Below are 18434 nucleotides of genomic sequence, written 5' to 3'. Positions count from 1 at the left end.
CCTTAAAGGATTTGCTGATTTCATTGAAAAGCGAGATACAGTGGAGCTTCCCAGAAGGTTTGCTATTATTGGTCAGATCACAGAGCAACAATGATTATTTCTCCGAGGGGAGGGGGACAGTGACGGGCAGACAGATATCAGACAGCTGTCTGTGTGAAACTGATGCCTTCACCTGGAGGGCAAAGATGCACATTAAAGTTAGCATCTCTGCATACTTTGAATCAATGAATTGAATTAACATGATTTCAGATCATCTAGCTTGTGTTATTACATCACATTTTATTTTATTTTTATTCTACTTGAGACAAACTAAACTCAATTTTCAAAATAACTTGACCAAAGTATTTTCTCTATATGGAACAATTTTGTCAAATGTGCTAGCTTATAGCCAATTTGAGCCAAACACTAATATCGACGTGCTAACAATGGCAAGCAGATACTTGTTCGGCAGGTGTGATGTTACGATGCTCATTGCTGGATTTTAAATAAGTGATGATCTAAAATTATAACTGCATATATTTTTCTGCAATATGTGGTGAAATAAATTAAAGGTAACACTCCAAACACTGGCTACAAATGTTTAAATCATGATGGTGGAAATTCTCCACAATCATCAGGATTCATCATCTGGAAATGTCTGAACAGAGAGTAGCCAGCAGGAAACAGATGCTCAATCTCATACCTGGCTGAATTCACAGAGAAATTTTAAACACTTCATCCAAGTGCTTGTTGTGTCCGCCTGGGATGTCCCAATGATGCTAACCTGGATATGAATATAAATAAACTGCTGCACAATAATTCAACTGGGAATTTTTCATTGCCTCTAGCAACACACCGTGGCTGGCACTGTACCTTTGCAGTTGGTGTCACAATTAATGTGGCACCTACTTACAAATTTCCATGTATTCTGACAGTAACAATGCCGTTGTGAGACTGAACAGGGACACGCTAAACATCCGTTTGACATAAGCACTCTTTGTATTGCATAACACGATAGACATGGATGTCCTTGTAAGATAAACACATGGAGGTGTCCTATATCTGTTCTACTTATATATGCAGAGAAGACTGGTGAGATTGATGGGTTGCAAAGGCCAAATAAAGAATAAAAAGGTAAAGAATACCTGAAACATTCACCATTTCATATCATTTCCCTGAACAGTGACCCCAAAGTATATCAATGTTCTTGTTATGAATGTCAATGGCGTTGTAATATTAAGATGCACTCTTGCCTGTAGCGTTTCTGCGCTGAACACAGATCTGCTTTCTCTAGCTCTATGTCAAGTCCTAATAGTAGTATCACTCACATCCCAAACTCACAGCCCACCTATAATTGCTCCTCCAGAGTTCACTGTGTGTGTGACATGCCGCCCGAGCTTTACCACAGCCCGTGTATGGCTCTCCAAAGCATTTAACACGGAAGTGCTACTTTAACCCCCCCCAAACTCTCGCGCAGACAAATGGTGGTACGAAGACACCTCGGGGTGGCAACATTTAACATGGCGATGTTCGTTTTTTTGCCCTCCCTCGCATCGGCGTCACCTGCTAACATCACCCTCCCCGGCCAGGCCCAATTTACCGTCCAGCTGACGAGTGTCTACACATTCAGTCTACTGTACCTCCTGTGGCGTTGTACCCACACGCACACGCATGAAATTTAAGCAAGGCTGAAGGAAAAAAAGGAGGTAAAGAAGCGTCTTCCTGGAACAAACTGATTGTTTTGGAGTGTATTCTTTTATGGTTTCTCTGACAACATGGAGTACTTCTTTTTGAAAGGATTCCTGGTGGTTTTGTTAACACAATGCTGCACAACTGAAGGTAGGGTGGCATAATACAGGTTTTATTATCTATGTGATTATATTTGTGTACGATGCCAAACCACAAATTTTATTTCATTTGCCTCTACATGTTATGTGCTTACAATTATGCTTTATCTATTTTGTATTCTGAATCAGTGAGTCAATGACTGAAGGAGCAAAGAAACAAACAGGAATGTAATAATGCAATCTTTGGATCTGCTCCCTGATTGTCAATTTCATCAGTATCAATATAAAACAGTACAAATCACTCAGGTTATTCTAGTGTTTACAAAGCTACAACCCACCAAAAATGTTTAATACCTCCTTTCTAGGTTTGTCATCATCGTTGCAATCCTCCATGGTGGACACGCACCAAGATGGCCAGACCTTGCACCGAGAATCAGAGTTGCCCCCTGCAGAAGTAGTTCCAGTAGTGGCTCCTCCAAGCCTTAAAGAGGTGCAGCAAGCTGTGTTGGAGGCCTCAGAGCAGGTGGAGGGTCGTGGGGCCGAAGAAGTGCTGAAGGAGCTGCTGGAGAGGGTGGTGGAGGCAGCTATAGGGCAGCAAGTGGGCGAGGGGAAGGCAGATGAGGGAGCGGTGCAGAAGGTGGTTGAAGAGGATGCAACGTGGACTGAAAAAAAAGAGGCTGAAGCCAACATAGAGGCCAAGGTGGTGGAGCAGGTAGTGGGGAAGGAGCTGGAGGGTGAAGATGTGGGAATCAATGGAGGGTATATTGATGTTGGAGAGGAGCAGGAGGGAGCAGAGGTGGATGCATTTGAAGATGTAGCCGAGGAGGAGAAAGGAATTGCAGAGGTTGAGGGCGAAACAGCAGCTGGGTATGTGGAGGAGACCACGACAGGTGTAGACACTGGAGAAGGAGATGGAGCGGAGGTTATCAATGTGTCTCTGGACACTGAATTCAGTCAGGGGGTTGCAGAGACAGAAGAGACAGCAGGGGAATCAGCAGTAGTGGAGACAGGGGTGGAGGATAACACTATGCAGGTTGTGTCATCAGAAGAAAAAGGAGCAGCTGAAACAGGAACTCAAGATGCAGAGGAAACTCCAGCTATTGTGGGCGTGGCAGTGGACGGAGACGCAGAACAGGAGGGTTTGGAAGAGTCTGACTCTCACCTGGCTGTGGCTGTTGTGGAGCAGGTAGCAGATGTATTGGTAAAGGAAGAAACACTAGAGGGAGAAACTCAGGTAGAAAGTGATGCGTCAGTTCTGCCGTCTGATAATCAAGAGACAGAGACCACGGAAATTGTAGTGGGGGAAACATTAGAGGTGGAGGAGGAAGAGGTAGTGGAGGACACAGAAGGACCAGAAGTAAAGGACCAACAAGGCCAGTTGGTGGTTGAGGGAGGAGCTGCCGGAGAGGTAGGGACAGAAGGTGCAGATGTGGGGGAGGCGGCAGGAGGAGAAAGAGATGGAGAGAGAGAAATAAAAGAGGAATCTGTGGCGTTGGTGGAGGAGGGGGGTGACCAACACGCGGGAGGAGAGGAGCAGTTCACACTGGAGACGTCACATGGCGGCGAAACAGACGATCAAGGTGAGATATGTATAATTCTGATTAATAGACTTGCAATGTGGGAAATTAGGACTGAAACTGGCAGGACGCCCCCTTGTAGGTCCACAATGTCCCAAACTTCCTCAAATCTTCTTGTCAACTTATCAACCATTTCTTTAATGAACTCCAAATGTTAGCTGCCCCTCTCGTTTCACATTCAGTACATCTGTAGCTGCTGAGTATGTAAAAATCTGTTCATAAATTGGGTCTGAAAACCCTAAAACTCCGTTGGTATTTGTCTTTAAACATTCCCTCGAAAATTCAGCGGCTTTGGTCGAACTTGCATTGTTTGCATCTTAACCTACATCAAGTGAGGAAAGCTCTTAAATACAGATTATATGCTCCTTTAATACATTTTACTTAAGTATTGGCTGCTAGCACGTGTCCTGTTGTTTTAGCAGTTGGGTTGGAAACTGAGCGAGGTTTCTGAATGTTTTCAGTGTCGGAGAACAGGTTAGTGGAGCAAATGTTACAACTCAGAATATATTACCGTGAATACTAAATATTACTAAAACTCATTCTGAATAGGAGTTCACTAAGAAACAGAGTTTGAATTACACAGTAGCTTTCAGGGGGAGCATTCTCTTTGTGTGTGTCTCTCTCTCTATGGTCGCCCAGTCACTTCCCTGTCCTTGTTCGTGTGTCTGAGTAAAATGTTGAAAACTATTTGAGTGGCCGTACCAACTAAGGATGAAAGTTAAACAAGTGACTTAAGGTTAAAACATATAAATGATTGCAGCCATCGCAGGGATAGAAACAGCATTGTGTTAATTAGTGGAGATACATGTTCAAAATTGGTATTTGAATGTGTAAAAAACACACATTGACACCATCAGGGACCTCATTGTCTGCAAACCTGTTAAATGGACGATGTTTCAGAACTAAATATCTGAGTGTAGCCTTCCAGGGGAGCAGAGCTCATCTCACCTGCTTCTCTGAGCTACAGCACATCTGTGCATTATTCTACATTCCATAGGTCCTCTCCACAAACCCTAAACCTTGGCCTCTGGGCTTCATTTTCATGTGTGTGTCACATACCACATGCTGCTCTTCTAGAAATGCTGGTGATCCCTGCCCCAGAGCCTGAAGACCGTGCTGAAGCCTCCGTGGAGCGGAGCACCGAGAACCAGGCTCCCACCCTGAGCCCATCCCTTGGCGGGGAGGAGTCGGTGGAAAATACCCCCAGTGATGAGAAATCCAACCATGGCAATGAGATCATCACCCCCACCGATGACATTTTGCCACACAACCCTGATGTCTCCCACCCGACGCTGGATAATACACTGAAGGATGTTCTGGCTGAACCCCCTCAGGCAGAAGTGGAGGAACCAGGGGAGACCAATGAGCTAGTGGAAGATTCAACTATAACCACAGGTCATATGGAAAAAAAAGTTAATATACGGTGTCATTTCAAAACTGTATCTTATATTATAGTTTATATTATAACAGATTTCTGCAGCAACACTTGGTAAGAGCAATAAAAAAGAGCGAAAATCATGATTATGCTTCTGAAAACAAAGTGTGCAGATGGACGAGCTGATTTTGTTCCATTTGAATCAATCTCATAGCCTGACGGCCAATATTTTTAGATTTTAGGGGCTTCCGGTGTAGAAACAGGTACAGGGCCAATACTCTGTGTTCTGTTCTCTGTACACAGTTATAGTACAACTACTTTATTTCATTACACAATTTGAATGCTGCTCCACACAAAACTCCAACAGCAATATTTGTATAAGTTTTAGATCCAGATGACCCCAAAATCTCATTCCTTACAGCAGAGTCGGTTTATAATGATTACATTTGATTGGCTCTGACTGGTGGGTGACCATGCTATTATCAGCCTTAGTAAAAGTTATACACTTTCTATGCCCAATGAGGATTCAGTCACAGAACAGCTCCCTTGTGTTCACATGAGGAATAGTTGATTCAGATGTAAATTACTATACATTCACCTCTTAATCCAACACCTTTCTTTTCTCCTCTCCATTTGTCTGAATTAATTTATTTAGAGAGGAGTGAACTTGGCCTGGAGGCGTGGAAGATTGGGGCCATTTCTGCTGCAGTCTTCCTGGTTCTGGAGACCGCAGTCATCATTATCTACATCCTCAAATGTCGTAACAAAAACAAGTAGGTAGAATTGGTCTCTGTGGGCTTTATCTATCTCTTTTTTTGGCCTAAACTACTGTTCGACTTGGAGCCAATATTATATCCTGATGCCTGCCATCCATTGTCATCATTTGGAAAGCTGTAGCTACATTGTACATCCAATAGCAAAATACAAAATTAGATTTTCCATTAAAACTAATCTTGATGTTCTGTAGCATGAGTTTGTGTTCTGGCTCCATCTTTGTGAAGCAGACTCTTTTTTTTATGAATAGAAATCAAAATAATACTTAGTCTGCATTCAAGTAGCACCAACCACATCCCGATGCTTCCTCTCTAATAGCTGAAATAAGCCATCTGATTGCTTGCTTTAGCACCAACAGAGCCACAATCACAGATGGGACTTACGGCAGTGCCGGTACATGATTGCTTCTGATGTTGCCCAAGCTGCAGCTCACATTTCTGCACTGATAGATGATGAAATGAGAAGACTGTGCTCAGTATTTCTCTCCGCCATTATAAATAATGGTCTTTCATCAGTTATTTGCTCTGCTGGTTTTTATTATTTCTTCCACTCGGCCCAGAGCAACAAGCAGTTAATTTGTCGAAGGGCTGTGGTAAGCAACAACAGTGATATCTGAGATTTTGTGTGTCATTTCCTTGTGTGTGTGAGTGCAGCACCCCAGCTACTCAGCGGGCATGTGAGGAAGGGTGCGTTGAACCAGAGGCAGCTACAGGAGGGGACTGCAGTGACGACACACTGCCAGCAGGCAACGGGGGCACTCAACAGTATGTTCACATTTTAAAGATCTACATAGTGGTGATGTGTACAAGCACAGGCAGCATAAACATACAGAAGGGTCACAACTAACAAGAAAGAAAATTCAACATTAAAAAGCCTCTAGAGCGGCTTCACCGCTCTCTTGAAGAGACAAAGGCTTTTTTCAAAAGATATTTCCTCATTTGGGTTTTGAAGATTCTGATGGGAAGCACCGTCTAACATAATGGTTTTAAAATGTTCCAGACGTGTCTAGTTGAATATAACAATATTACTTAAATTCTTTCCAAGCAGATTAGCGCAGTGGAGGGACAAGGAGGTGAACAAGTTTAAACTTTTACAGGTGCTGAGTACAAAATCTGTCTGTGGCTCATATATCTTGAGAACTGTTCATCCTATCACCGTCACACTTAGCATGAGTATTGTTAAGGAAGTGCAGAGTCCGACTTGATGCAAATTGGACACACAATACTCTCCATATTAATAAACAGGTGACCAGCCCTCTGCACATTCACAATATCAACAACAACTGATTCTGCAGTTCGGGGTTCTGTGTACTTCACCGAACTTTGAATAAACAGGCGAACAGCTCTTTATGCAGCAGGGTCCTGTGGTCTTTCTGCGGCTCAGTTTCTGCAGAACACTTTTACAGTTTCAAAGAGAAATGCTACAGCCATCATCACCACAGGCCAAACAACATCTCATTCCAAACAAGCAGGGTGAGAACAGGTAGTGCAGTAGCTTAAACTAAAGGTAGAAATCAGACAAAACTGCTGGAGAAAGTACTGACATGTCCTAGGAAATGTTATAAAGCAGAGATGAAGACCTTATTATCAACCCTTCCCTGACAGATCGAACAAGATAAGGATAAAGATCTTTAAATATTAAATTAGCAGCTTTAAATACAGTGTGTAGCTTTTGTCTGATTAAAATAATCAGCATGGTGTTTTCCCTCACTCCCACATTTTCTCCTATAGTCTGATTTTTCAGCTGCCAGCAAACCGACTTCCACAGTGTCAGTCTCCCTGTCATTCACACCAGCCAGATGTCAGATTTGCCCATTGTTAACGGACTAGATGTGGTGCGCTGACCTGGAAGCTTGTGGTTCAGAGGAACCACCAGTTGTGTGCTTCTCAGCTGATTCCCTCCTGGCTATTTTGTCCAAGTTATGTGCCCGTGGGGCTGCTCACTGCGTCACATGAGCGCACGAGTCCCGTGAACCCAGAGCATTAATGGTTAATACCACTATTTTTCCTAATCAGACTAGTGGGCTTGGATCAATAGTAAACCAAAGGGATGTGTGAGTATGGGGTAAAAGTGCTTGTGAAAAAAAATAAAAGGAAAAAGATAGAAGACAGATTGAGAAAAAGAAATGAATGTATGTGATTCAAAGAGAGCACGTCTCAGAGTGTGATAGGGGCAAAGTGAAATCTGATGCATGCTGAGCACAGACGATAACAAAGCAACACTGAATTATTTAACAGTCGACAGAGTCATCTTGAAATGTGTCCTTTAGAGCAGCGGTGACAATCCAGTTGCTATTGAGGTTGAATCAGTAAAACACTGCAAGCAAACTACAAGTCACTTCAAGAACACTACGTAAAAGTCACATCTTTAGCAGTGGTTTCATCTGAATAACATTACGGCAGCTCTGAGGATAACAGAAGCCGTAGTGCAAATCAAACAAATACAATGAGTTTATACAAACTGTGGAAGCCAAGAGAAACGCTATACACAAATAATACACATTTTGGAAACTGAAATGTTACTATAGGCTTTTCTGATATGATACACGTTTCAAAACTCGTGGTGAATGCAGGTTGTGATGGAACCAACAATACTAGTAAATGAGATCCATGAGTTAAAGGAATAAAAATAGGACGGCACACAGTGGAGCGTGTGCATCTGCAAAGGCCCAACAATCCCCTTATGAAAGCACAGTTAAATTCACTAGATCCAGGTTTTTAAAATTGACCTGTAAAAAATTGCACACACTTTTTTAAAAATATCAGTCCCCTAAACATACCTCAATATCTGTAGAAAAATGTCCAATCTGACAAAATGAGAATAAAATCCCTTCGTCCTCAATACAATTTCTAGATTTCTTCCTTGGGTCATTCCCCAAACCTGCCAACAATTGGAAATTGTTCAGTAGTTTTTGAGTTTTCCGGCTTACAGAGAAGAAAACATAGCTTCCTTGACAGAGATAATCATAAAAAATTGACTCTATTTTATCTTGTACTATGCAATGCTTTTACCATTGCACAAACAATGGCAGTATGGATCAACAAGGGCGTCATAAAATGTACTGAGCGCTTTTAGATTTATTTCTTTCACCCAGGACATAGTCACCTGCAATTAGTCAATAATGTCAACTCCTCTATTTACATCTGGGCATTTTATTCCCTCACAGTCCATCTCCTTCCACCACAGCTTATAAGCGTCTCCATCTGGTGCCGTAGTCATTAGATAAAAGACCTTGTAGTGACAATATCAGTGTTTGCTTGCAGCGACATATTAAGCAGCAATTCGACAGCCACTTAATGAAGACACAACAAATTAAATTGTGCTTGAATTTTACTAGTATGTTAAATGTCGCAGCAGAAGGAGCAGGTCTTTGTAAAAACAAACATTTTGTCCTTGTTTGGTTTAAACTGCTCCTGCTGCATGTGATGTCATTGATTTTCAGTGCTATCAAGCGGCGCTTTCTTTTTCCCCTTTTTGTAATTTATCCATTACTCTCTGCCAACATGCCGTCTGTCCTCTCTACCAGGATAGCAGCACTTGACCCGTCTGATGTGGCTTCAACCCTGGCCCAAAACAAACAGCCGCACACAGAGGAGCAGGCGGTAGCCATGTTGGACATCCCGCCCGGCTCCAGAGAGGAGTCCGCCAACACTGGACCAGGACTGGACTCCTCACAAGACCTCAGGACTTCCATCCTCTAGGGGTCTAACCATTTGTCTGTTCCTTCTGTGTCTAAATAAAAACCCAAAAAGCCACTCTCCTCCCCTGTACCCCATCCCTGTTTACCCAGTGAATCACCCTAAACCAACACAGACGGCCTTAGATTCCAACTGTAACAACTGTATATGTAACACGTTTGTATCTGGTGCGGATGTCTGCTTGTGTGAGTGTATGTGTAAATTGAAAATACGTAACACATTGAATGTGTGAATGTGAAAGGAAGTTTGTGCAATAACAGCTGAGAACGGGCTTGTGAATAAGTGGATGTGCGTGCTTTAAATACTCTGCATGTATGTGAGTGTAAATGTAATAAAATCTGGTTTGAGTCTAGTTTGATGTCAGTAGGCTACAATGACTTTGTTAAGAAATGTTGTACAAATCTGTTAAAATCTGTGAACTGGGCAGCAGGCATGAACCATTTGACCCAATTTATCAGTAATTCAGTTCCATTTATTCAGAGAGCTTTGGCAGAACCGTACTGTGCCATTATGTCATGATTAAACTGAAGTTTAAAACTTGATTAGATTTTTATTCTGTGTAACCCCTGACCTTTGAATCATCATTTGTTATTTGAGTACCATTATTAAAATGATGAACGTGTCATTGGTTAGAATTCTTTCGGTGGTTGGTTCCTCGGGGCAGGGTTGAAATTTCTGATGATTTGAAAACACAAATGGAATAACAACAGGGAACGAATGACAATTTCTTCCAAACAAATTATCAAGAATTGTTCCCCTCTGTTTGCATCAATAACATATTAGGGCCATAATAAAGATCATAAAACATTTAGAGATTTCAAAAATAAATGGAAAATGTCATTACATTTCCAGAATAATGTAGTATTATGAAAAATTAAAAAAATTATGAAGTAAAGACTTGCATAATATGCATATGATTACAAGAGTTAAATCATAATATTATGAGAATAAAGTAATTTAATGAGAAAAAACCTATAATATTACACGGATATTCTATTACATACCTCATTTTAATGCAGGCTACAAGCTGATCCTCTGACATTCCTTTTTCTAACCTGAAACGTTTTCCTAAAATTATGACTTTATTCATATTTAACTATGACTTTATTCTTTAAAATTATAACTTTATTCTCATAAAATAAAAATGATTCTTGAATTCCTTATTTTTTCCCATAAAGTTTTCCCATAAAGTCGCCCTAAAACGCTGTAGATAACAAAGCATCACCATGATTTTACTGGGCTGAAAGTCATTAAAGTCACTCAAATACGACTTGAGCATGAATCCTCTCTCACAGTCGAGCCCTTTATAGTGAGTGACCACACAGACTGGCGTCGTTTGGGTTATGATCACAAGGCATGTGAATGAATGTTTGAGAAAGCACTTGAACCCTCAAGTGTATTCATGTGTACTTTGTGTGTGTACCGTGTTTGTGTGACTGTAGGTGCTTACACAAGCTCCGGAAAAGGTCAGATCATGCGCTCAATAGCTATTTAAGCCGGGAGACGGGAAGCGGGCCGACTCTTGGGGGGATACATTTCTGCAGACGGAGAGGAGCAGCATGCACAGTCAGAGGTAGGGGGCCACACACTGTACACACAGCCGTTTCACATCATGAAAATATGAGTCTAAGATATTAACGCAGGAAATGACGGATTCTTTAACATTTATAAACTTAAAATGAAGAGGCTATTGTATTGTAAACTTAAGCTACTGCCCAAATTAAAAAATGAAAAGTTTTATTTGCCGATCATGTCTAACAAACTGTCAAAAAACATCTATGTTGCTAACACATAACACATTCTTCCCTCACGTTTATTTTAATGGTAACTCTACTTGGGTGGTTGCTATGACTGATTAGTTGTAAAATAATTGCTCCTGAGAAATGATTTGTCTCCATTCATTCATTCCCAATCAACAAGCTTCAAACGGCTTCAAACCGCGAAACAGGTTGAAGCAGATCATCTCTTGTCATCTATTGTTAAGAGCCTCGTTTCTGAAGTTGGGAGAGTTGAAAGCTAATGGCTTTGTGAATTATGAATAACGACTTGTGCTGCTCGCAGGGGTGCACACGAAGTGAAGATTCGGAATAATGTGAAGACAAATGGCTTTAACGAGAGAACACAGACCGAGTGTGTTGTTCTTGGGCTTTATTGAAGTGTGCGTCTGCAGTGGATTGAAGTCACACAAGAACAGTTATAAAGTAAAACCGAGGTTAAAATCAGGTTATGAGGCAAAGACACCTAACAGTGCATAAGTGAACAAAATGTACCTAAAATACTTTTTTTCACCTTCCTTCTCCCTGGATTTTTAGCATGTGGAGAGCTGGCCTCCTGGTGGTGACCCTGTGTGCCGCCCAAACGCTGGCCCAGTTCCCCCGTGAGTGTGTTACCCCCGAGGGGCTGCAGAGCGGTCAGTGCTGCCCGTCCCCTACAGGGGTGGCTGGGGACGAGTGTGGCTCCAGCACAGGGAGGGGGCAGTGTGTGTCCATTGCAGCAGACAACCGGCGCCACGGACCCCAGTATCCTTACGCGGGGCGAGACGACAGGGAGAGGTGGCCGCTGAGGTTTTTCAACCGCACCTGCCAGTGCAATGGAAATTTTAGTGGCTACAACTGCGGGGGATGCCGACACGGGCTGTCCGGACCGAACTGTGATCAGAGGATCTCTGTGGGTAAGAGGACGAACTCTGGTGTCTAAATTCAGCACTGACCTAATAATTCCCCCTCTACCTCCTACTTTAACTGTTAACATTTCAGTGGGCCTCAAAATACACCAAGCGAGGGAATAAAAGCTACATTTTATTGTTAGGGAAAGGAAATGTCTGTGTTAATTTTTAATAACACTTTCTTTTTGCTCCTCTTCCTTTTGTCTTCCCACACCTCAACAATTCCTTGACACCTTCTCTCCACTTTCTGCTCCCGCTGTCTTCCTCTGTCCCATTAACCCAACTGCAGTGAGGAGGAATATCATGCAGATGAGCGCGTCGGAGAAGCAAGCATTCGTGAACGCTCTGGACCAAGCTAAGAGGACCATCCACCCTGACCTGGTCATCTGTACTCGACGGTAAGTAAGCATTTTAGTGGTTACATCATTCTATTTAACCTGTAAAGGCTTTGTTCGAATAAACATTTTTTGTATAAAAAATGATTTAATGAGCTAGCTTCAAAGGAAAATTGATCTGCGCCAGTCTTTGCTCTTGTGGTACGACTGAGAAACGAAGAGCCAAGCTTTAATCGAGGACCTGCAGGCTCTCCGTCTAGCAGAGTCTGGCTCAGTAATATGGCTGAGGGTGAACCCACGCTGTGTTTTGATAATTATCAGTAAGATCTTAAGATATTTCTCATGGCAGCTTTCTTTCAAGCTGTGTGTCGAAGAACAAATGAGTAAGAAGGAATAAAGAAATTCATCGTCTATTAAGTAACTGTTCATAAATAATCGCCTTCCAAATCACCTGAAATTTGAAGTATTAAGTATTATTAACGTTTTGAGCAAATTTTAGCTGCAGGTATAAGAGCCCTTTTAACCTCCCGATGAAAAAATGAAATGTCTCCTGTATTAACGGCTGGTTATAGCTTCACTCTCGACATGGCTGTGTAACTGAAACTGAGGGAATAAACAGTAGCACTGTGTTGGAAATAATAAAAAAGGGGACATGTGTTGCTTCCCTCCTTCCCCAGGTACCAGGAGGTGTTTGGGCCCGATGGCAACAGCCCACAGTTCGAGAACATCACCATTTACAACTACTTTGTTTGGAGCCACTACTACTCTGTCAGCAAAACCTACCTGGGGCCAGGCCAGGCGAGCTTTGGAGGTGTAGACTTCTCCCACGAGGGCCCAGGTTTTGTCACCTGGCACCGTTTCCATCTGTTGCAGCTGGAGAGAGACATGCAGGCGAGTATGGAGCAGGGAGGAAGACGAAATAGAGGGAGGAGGGGTAGCTTTCAGGCGGATGGAGGGATGAAGGAAGTAGGAGAAAAGGAAAGAGTTTGGGGATTTGAGGAGCAGAAAGCAATCCGAGAGGACAAGGGAGGAACAGGGATGAAGGGGAACAGACAGACGCGAAAGAGGAAAAGGAAATTGAAATGTCTTGTTTCCTGCCACTAACACCTGCCTTCTTCCTTTATTACAACCACGCAGGACATGCTGGGTGAACCCACCTTTGCCCTGCCCTACTGGAACTTTGCCATCGGCGGCAGTGACTGTGATATCTGCACGGACGACCTGATGGGAGCCAGGAGTAGCTTTGACATGAACTCCATCAGCACCAACTCTGTGTTCTCCCAGTGGAGGGTCATCTGCGAGAGTGTGGACGACTACGACTCGCTGGGCACCGTGTGCAACAGTAAGGACATTCGCAGAAAGAAACACGCCCTGTACGGCTCTCGGCGAGAGAGCTGCGTTGATATACGGAGCACTAGTCTCAGCTGCATCAGAAAAAAGGGCAAAGAGCTCATAAAAGGAACATGTAGAACATAAGCTGCTATAAATAATACCACCAGCTGTTGTGCAGCATTATTGCTAGCTATTAGTGCGGTGTGTTTGAAACTACTTCACTTGTTAAAACATCCCCTTCTTAGCTCCAGAGTGCATCTTAAAAACACATTTTTGATTCTGTGACCCTCGTTTCTCTGCAGCAGCTATCAGAACCTACAGCTGTTCTGCACAGTGGCTTTTTCAAAATCAGGGTCAATAAAGGGGGAAAAATTTACACAAAGGGGTCAATTGAAGGTACATCCATCAAGAGCCTTCTCAACTGGTAAAAAACCCACTAACACAATGGGAATGGAGACAATCTGCATCCACTCCCGTGTCAAATGAGTCTGAAGTAGAAACGGGTCTTTATCAGCTCTGACTCAGATCGGCAGTGACAGAAACGCGTCACCGGGTCCAGCGTCAATTTAGGAAGACAGCAAGGTGAGAGAGCACCTCAGTCGTCGGTGCATTTGTGACATGGAACATGGCACACTAAAGGGAAACAATAGACAAACTGGCAATGAGTGAGGAGTCAATTGCCTTTTTTAGCGGAGTTACCAAGGTTTAAAAAAGAGATGCTCCTGCTCACTTATTTAAGTGTGAAAAAGGGACAAGAAGCACATTCGTATTTGTTTACTGTTAGCTAAACAGCATTGAGCAAAGCTACACATTATTGAACAGATGTTGAAAATTGTTCCTTGTTCAAGCATAAAATTCTTAACTACTCGTCCTATTTATTGTTTGTATTGTTTTTAAGTGACTAGTTTATTTATTTGTTTATTTTAAGACTACTGAAAGGAGAGGGGGGTCTATCAGATTTCAGCCATGGGCCAGTGCCTCCCCCCCGGACCCACCCCTGAATCCGCCTCTGTTTTTGCAAGCGTTAATTCCTCTGATGGATCAAGTGGTTAAGACTGGAATAAGAGACCTCTGTGTAGAACTGTAATAAGACAGACTTTAGGTGCTTTAGATTTGCAGGGATTGGATCTAATTCCACACTGGCACCAGATTATATTGCTAAATCACTACTTTCCCTTCAGTTTTTCTTGTCAAACCCTTTAAAATCATGCAGTATTCTCTCTATCTTGAACTGTGAAGAATGTCAATCTGCTTTCGCTGCGGAGCTCTGGCTACAAACACATGAACAAAGCAGGAGAAGGGTGGGGGGGATTTCGAACAAATGCACGTGTTTAAAAGAAAAAGCGGAGGAAATTCTGTAATGGGTAGAACATGTGAGTGGCCACTGTGCCGAGTGATCTGTCTCATTAATCCCCTTAGAGAGTCATGACAGGCCTGGGTATTTCCTGCGTCAACAAGCAACATCTCCTTAAATGGGTTAGGGTGTGTGTGTGAGTGTGTACGTGTGTGTGCGGGGGGGGGTTGCCTCATTTGTGCATGTGCTTGTTGAAGAGAGGAATCTAGCAGTCGGCTGGTTCTTTTGATCTGAGGGAATAGTCTTCAAACAGACAGATAACTCAGTTATGTAGCCTTCTGTTTGTGTGTGTGTGTGTGTGTGTGCTTGCGTGCGTGTGCGGAAGCACAGGAAATAAAAAAAGAAAGAGATCATGCATGCATGAGAATAGAAATTAAAAAAAGAAAACTCTCACAGAGCTCCCACTCACTAATGTTGACTTTCAGTGAATAATTAAAGGAGAAAACTGCCATCCTGTCATGTTTAAGACTGATCAAACCAGTCTCGTCTCCCACACAGAATTAGAAAGTGATTAATAATACAACATCTCTAATCTCTCCTTCCATTTCTGCAGGGACCTCTGGGAAGAATCGGATTTACAATCCGAGCGTCCCGCTAAGCAAAAGAAACAAATAAAAAATTGATTGTTTGAGTTTTCGAGTAGAGAGGAAATTATAGTTCTCCTCAGCCCCGGTTTTGTCCTTCCTCACCCCCCAGACTCAGAAACCAGTCCCATCAGGAGGAACCCCGCGGGCAACGTGGCACGGCCCATGGTGCAGAGGTTGCCAGAGCCCAAGGACGTGCTGGACTGTCTGGAGCTCAACACCTTCGACACGCCGCCCTACTACTCCACGTCCTCCGAGAGCTTCAGGAACACCATAGAAGGTGCGTGTAGACAAGGGTCAGAAAGACCGAGAGCGGCACTTCAGCTTTAACATCCTCCCATCGAAACCAAAGGAGAGCTGTTCAGGCCCCAGCTCACAGTACAGCGTGACAGCACGAATACAAACACAAAGCCAGAAACAAACGCACACACATGCACAAGCTAGATTCTCCACCCACATGCACATATGGTTCACTCCAGCACAGCATTTGTTCGACCTAATTTGGGTAAATCAGTGCTTTCTTTCACTGCCTTTGCCATCCTATATTTTTCTAGGCTACAGCGCCCCTCAGGGGATGTACGACCCGGTGGTCCGCAGCCTCCACAACCTGGCCCACCTCTTCCTCAATGGGACGGGCGGGCAGACTCACCTCTCGCCCAACGATCCCATCTTTGTCCTGCTGCACACCTTCACCGACGCCGTCTTTGAAGAGTGGCTGAGCCGGCACGCGCCAGGTACAATGCAGACTGAAATGGAAGCAGACACAGGAACATAAATCACTGTACAGTATGAAAAGATGGATGAACCAGTTTCCCCTCATTCTGCAGGTGAAATAGTGTACCCCGAGGAGAACGCTCCTATTGGGCACAACCGCAGGTCCAACATGGTTCCCTTCTGGCCTCCTGTCACCAACGCCGAGATGTTTGTCTCTGCCCCAGAAAACCTGGGATACTCCTACGAGGTCCAGTGGCCAGGTGAGTTGCGTCACACATACAGACACAAACAGCAGTTACGTCAAGTGACCTTCTTTTCTTCCCCCCATAGCTCGTGCTTACACCCTGTCTGAGATCATCACCATAGCTATCGTTGCGGCAGTGCTGGTAGTGGCGGTGGTGGGCGGCGTCATCGCCTGCGCTGTGCGTGCCCGCTCCTACCGATCGGCCGAGGCTTTGGAGCCGCTGCTGGGAGAGACTTTCCGACGCTACTCTGAGGACGACCGGCGTTTGGACAAATCGCAGTCTGTCGTCTGAAACCACGCCTTTGTAGAGAGGCCTTCACATTGTCATGCATTTGTTTCTTTTCTTCTTTTTTTTAAATACCCCGACTTCTTCTAATAAAGGTGAACTGGTGTCAGAGCCAGAGTCTGTGTCTTTGTTGTAAATTAAAGACATCAGGCTGCAGCCAAGAGGTCAGATGGTCTGGAACGGAGAATGAAATGAGCTATAAGTATATATTTACTGGCCACTTGAATTCACTTAAACTCATGACGCTTGACATTATTTGAAATCTACAAAAATAATTTCCTGCTTTGCTTTTTCATCTCTGCCACTTTCATGCAGATATGAGTGAATGATAATTAATACTAGAGGCTTTTTGCTGCAGGCACACATGTGCTTGTCTGAAGCCTGAGGCCAACAAGCAAATCACATCACTTAATGTTGCTCCAACCAATGAATTAGATCAAATTCATTCACACACACACACACACACACACACACACACACACACACACACAGCCCTCCTGTGGCTACAACACGTTACTGCAAAACAGGAACCAATGTATAAGTTATTTGATATTTCTGCAAACATTTGGACACTTACTGAGGTAACACTGCAAAATAATCCTATAGAAATCACCACACGAAGGAAAGTGAACTTGATAGTGTCGGAGTTTGATTTATCCACACTGGATAAAGTTCCATTGAATCTTTACATCATTAAAACTTGATGAAAACTCAGCAGTGACTCTGACCGAGGCCCCACAGAGCCGCTACATTCCTCAGACTCAGGGTCCACACTTGTCACAGGGACCTAAAGAGCAGCGGGGTCGCTCACACTCACCTGTGAGTGACGACTGCAGCTCCTGGCTCACACTGATGCGCTTCTGGCTCAGTTTGATTGTTTGGCTCACGTTTCTTGTGCTTGGAAACAGACTCGTCCTGTTTTCACACCAAGATCGATGCTGATGTGTGTGACAGACAGTTTCTGAGCAGCTCGGTGAATGAAGGCGACACGCGACGAACGTGGAAAGATCACGCTGATTCAAAGAATCGTGACCTCTTGACCTCCTGACGTCATTACGCACAGAAAAAGCGCACAGCAGAAGCGCACGGTGCATTCATGGTCGTTTTAAAAAACTGGGTTGTAAAGTTTTCTCCTTAACTTTTCCTGCAGTTTAACTTGAAGTGCATCGATCAGTTTAACTTCAGATCAATTAAATGCACACATACATATTAATATAGCACGGGTGTGAGTGGATCAGTGGAGAGGAAATGGAGGACGGAAGAAAATTGAGGGAGAGAGTGAGAGAAAAGAGAGATTATTGTTGTTACATTACATTTAAAATGATAGTGATAGTTGTAACAGCTTAATCAAACAATGGGCAGTTTAACATGCAGTTGAGAAGTAGACGACAATCTTAGGAAATGGTTTTTAGTCCAACGTGAGAATTTATGAGACACATAAATGTTTTAAAGAATAAAGAAATGAACAAATTAAACAGGGGGAACATTTCAATTCAAGGAAATGTAGAATCTTTTAAAATAAGGGGCACCTAAAGCAGTTTGATAAAGGCATGGGAAAAGGAGAAAAAAGTCCAGGGTTGAATTGGAGATGGAAATCACTTTTCTGTGGAGAGAGTGAAATTATTTAAGAGTGAAATCCTTGTCTCAGTAAGACATAGAGATTAGAAATCTCATAACCAGATGACGCGGCGTGTCATGCGGTGCTCCTCTGCTAACTGCATGACTGTGTC

The 18434-nt window shown here is 43.3% G+C and overlaps 2 protein-coding genes across 2 annotated transcripts; both read left to right on the top strand.

Annotated features, from left to right (window-relative positions):
* The first annotated feature begins 1630 nt into the window (after positions 1–1630).
* Positions 1631–9813, top strand: LOC109637814 (retinitis pigmentosa 1-like 1 protein). The gene is made up of 5 exons (XM_020100391.2): positions 1631–3346; positions 4421–4738; positions 5374–5491; positions 6146–6256; positions 9019–9813. The coding sequence occupies exons 1-5, from the start codon at positions 2110–2112 to the stop codon at positions 9191–9193; spliced, it is 1959 nt and encodes a 652-aa protein (XP_019955950.2). The 5' UTR covers positions 1631–2109; the 3' UTR covers positions 9194–9813.
* A 790-nt stretch (positions 9814–10603) lies between these two features.
* Positions 10604–16815, top strand: tyrp1b (tyrosinase-related protein 1b). Its single transcript, XM_020100392.2, has 9 exons — positions 10604–10763; positions 11503–11861; positions 12145–12253; positions 12868–13081; positions 13328–13532; positions 15573–15740; positions 16015–16194; positions 16288–16434; positions 16505–16815. Exons 1-9 carry the CDS (start codon positions 10750–10752, stop codon positions 16708–16710), a joined length of 1602 nt encoding a protein of 533 aa, XP_019955951.1. The 5' UTR covers positions 10604–10749; the 3' UTR covers positions 16711–16815.
* The last annotated feature ends 1619 nt before the right edge of the window (positions 16816–18434 follow it).

Source organism: Paralichthys olivaceus, chromosome 8 (assembly GCF_024713975.1).
Source record: "Paralichthys olivaceus isolate ysfri-2021 chromosome 8, ASM2471397v2, whole genome shotgun sequence".
NCBI lineage: Eukaryota > Metazoa > Chordata > Actinopteri > Pleuronectiformes > Paralichthyidae > Paralichthys > Paralichthys olivaceus.
Note: the sequence above shows the minus strand (reverse complement) of the source record. Positions and strands in the feature narration are given on the sequence as shown.

Excerpts from the sequence above, each read along its gene's own strand:
- LOC109637814 (XM_020100391.2), top strand. The coding sequence starts at position 2,110 with ATGTTTAATACCTCCTTTCTAGGTTTGTCATCATCGTTGCAATCCTCC. Across the intron at positions 3,347-4,420 it reads CGGCGAAACAGACGATCAAG|AAATGCTGGTGATCCCTGCC; the intron begins GTGAGATATGTA and ends CTGCTCTTCTAG. Across the intron at positions 4,739-5,373 it reads AGATTCAACTATAACCACAG|AGAGGAGTGAACTTGGCCTG; the intron begins GTCATATGGAAA and ends TAATTTATTTAG.
- tyrp1b (XM_020100392.2), top strand. Across the intron at positions 13,533-15,572 it reads GCTGGGCACCGTGTGCAACA|ACTCAGAAACCAGTCCCATC; the intron begins GTAAGGACATTC and ends CTCACCCCCCAG. Across the intron at positions 15,741-16,014 it reads CTTCAGGAACACCATAGAAG|GCTACAGCGCCCCTCAGGGG; the intron begins GTGCGTGTAGAC and ends ATATTTTTCTAG.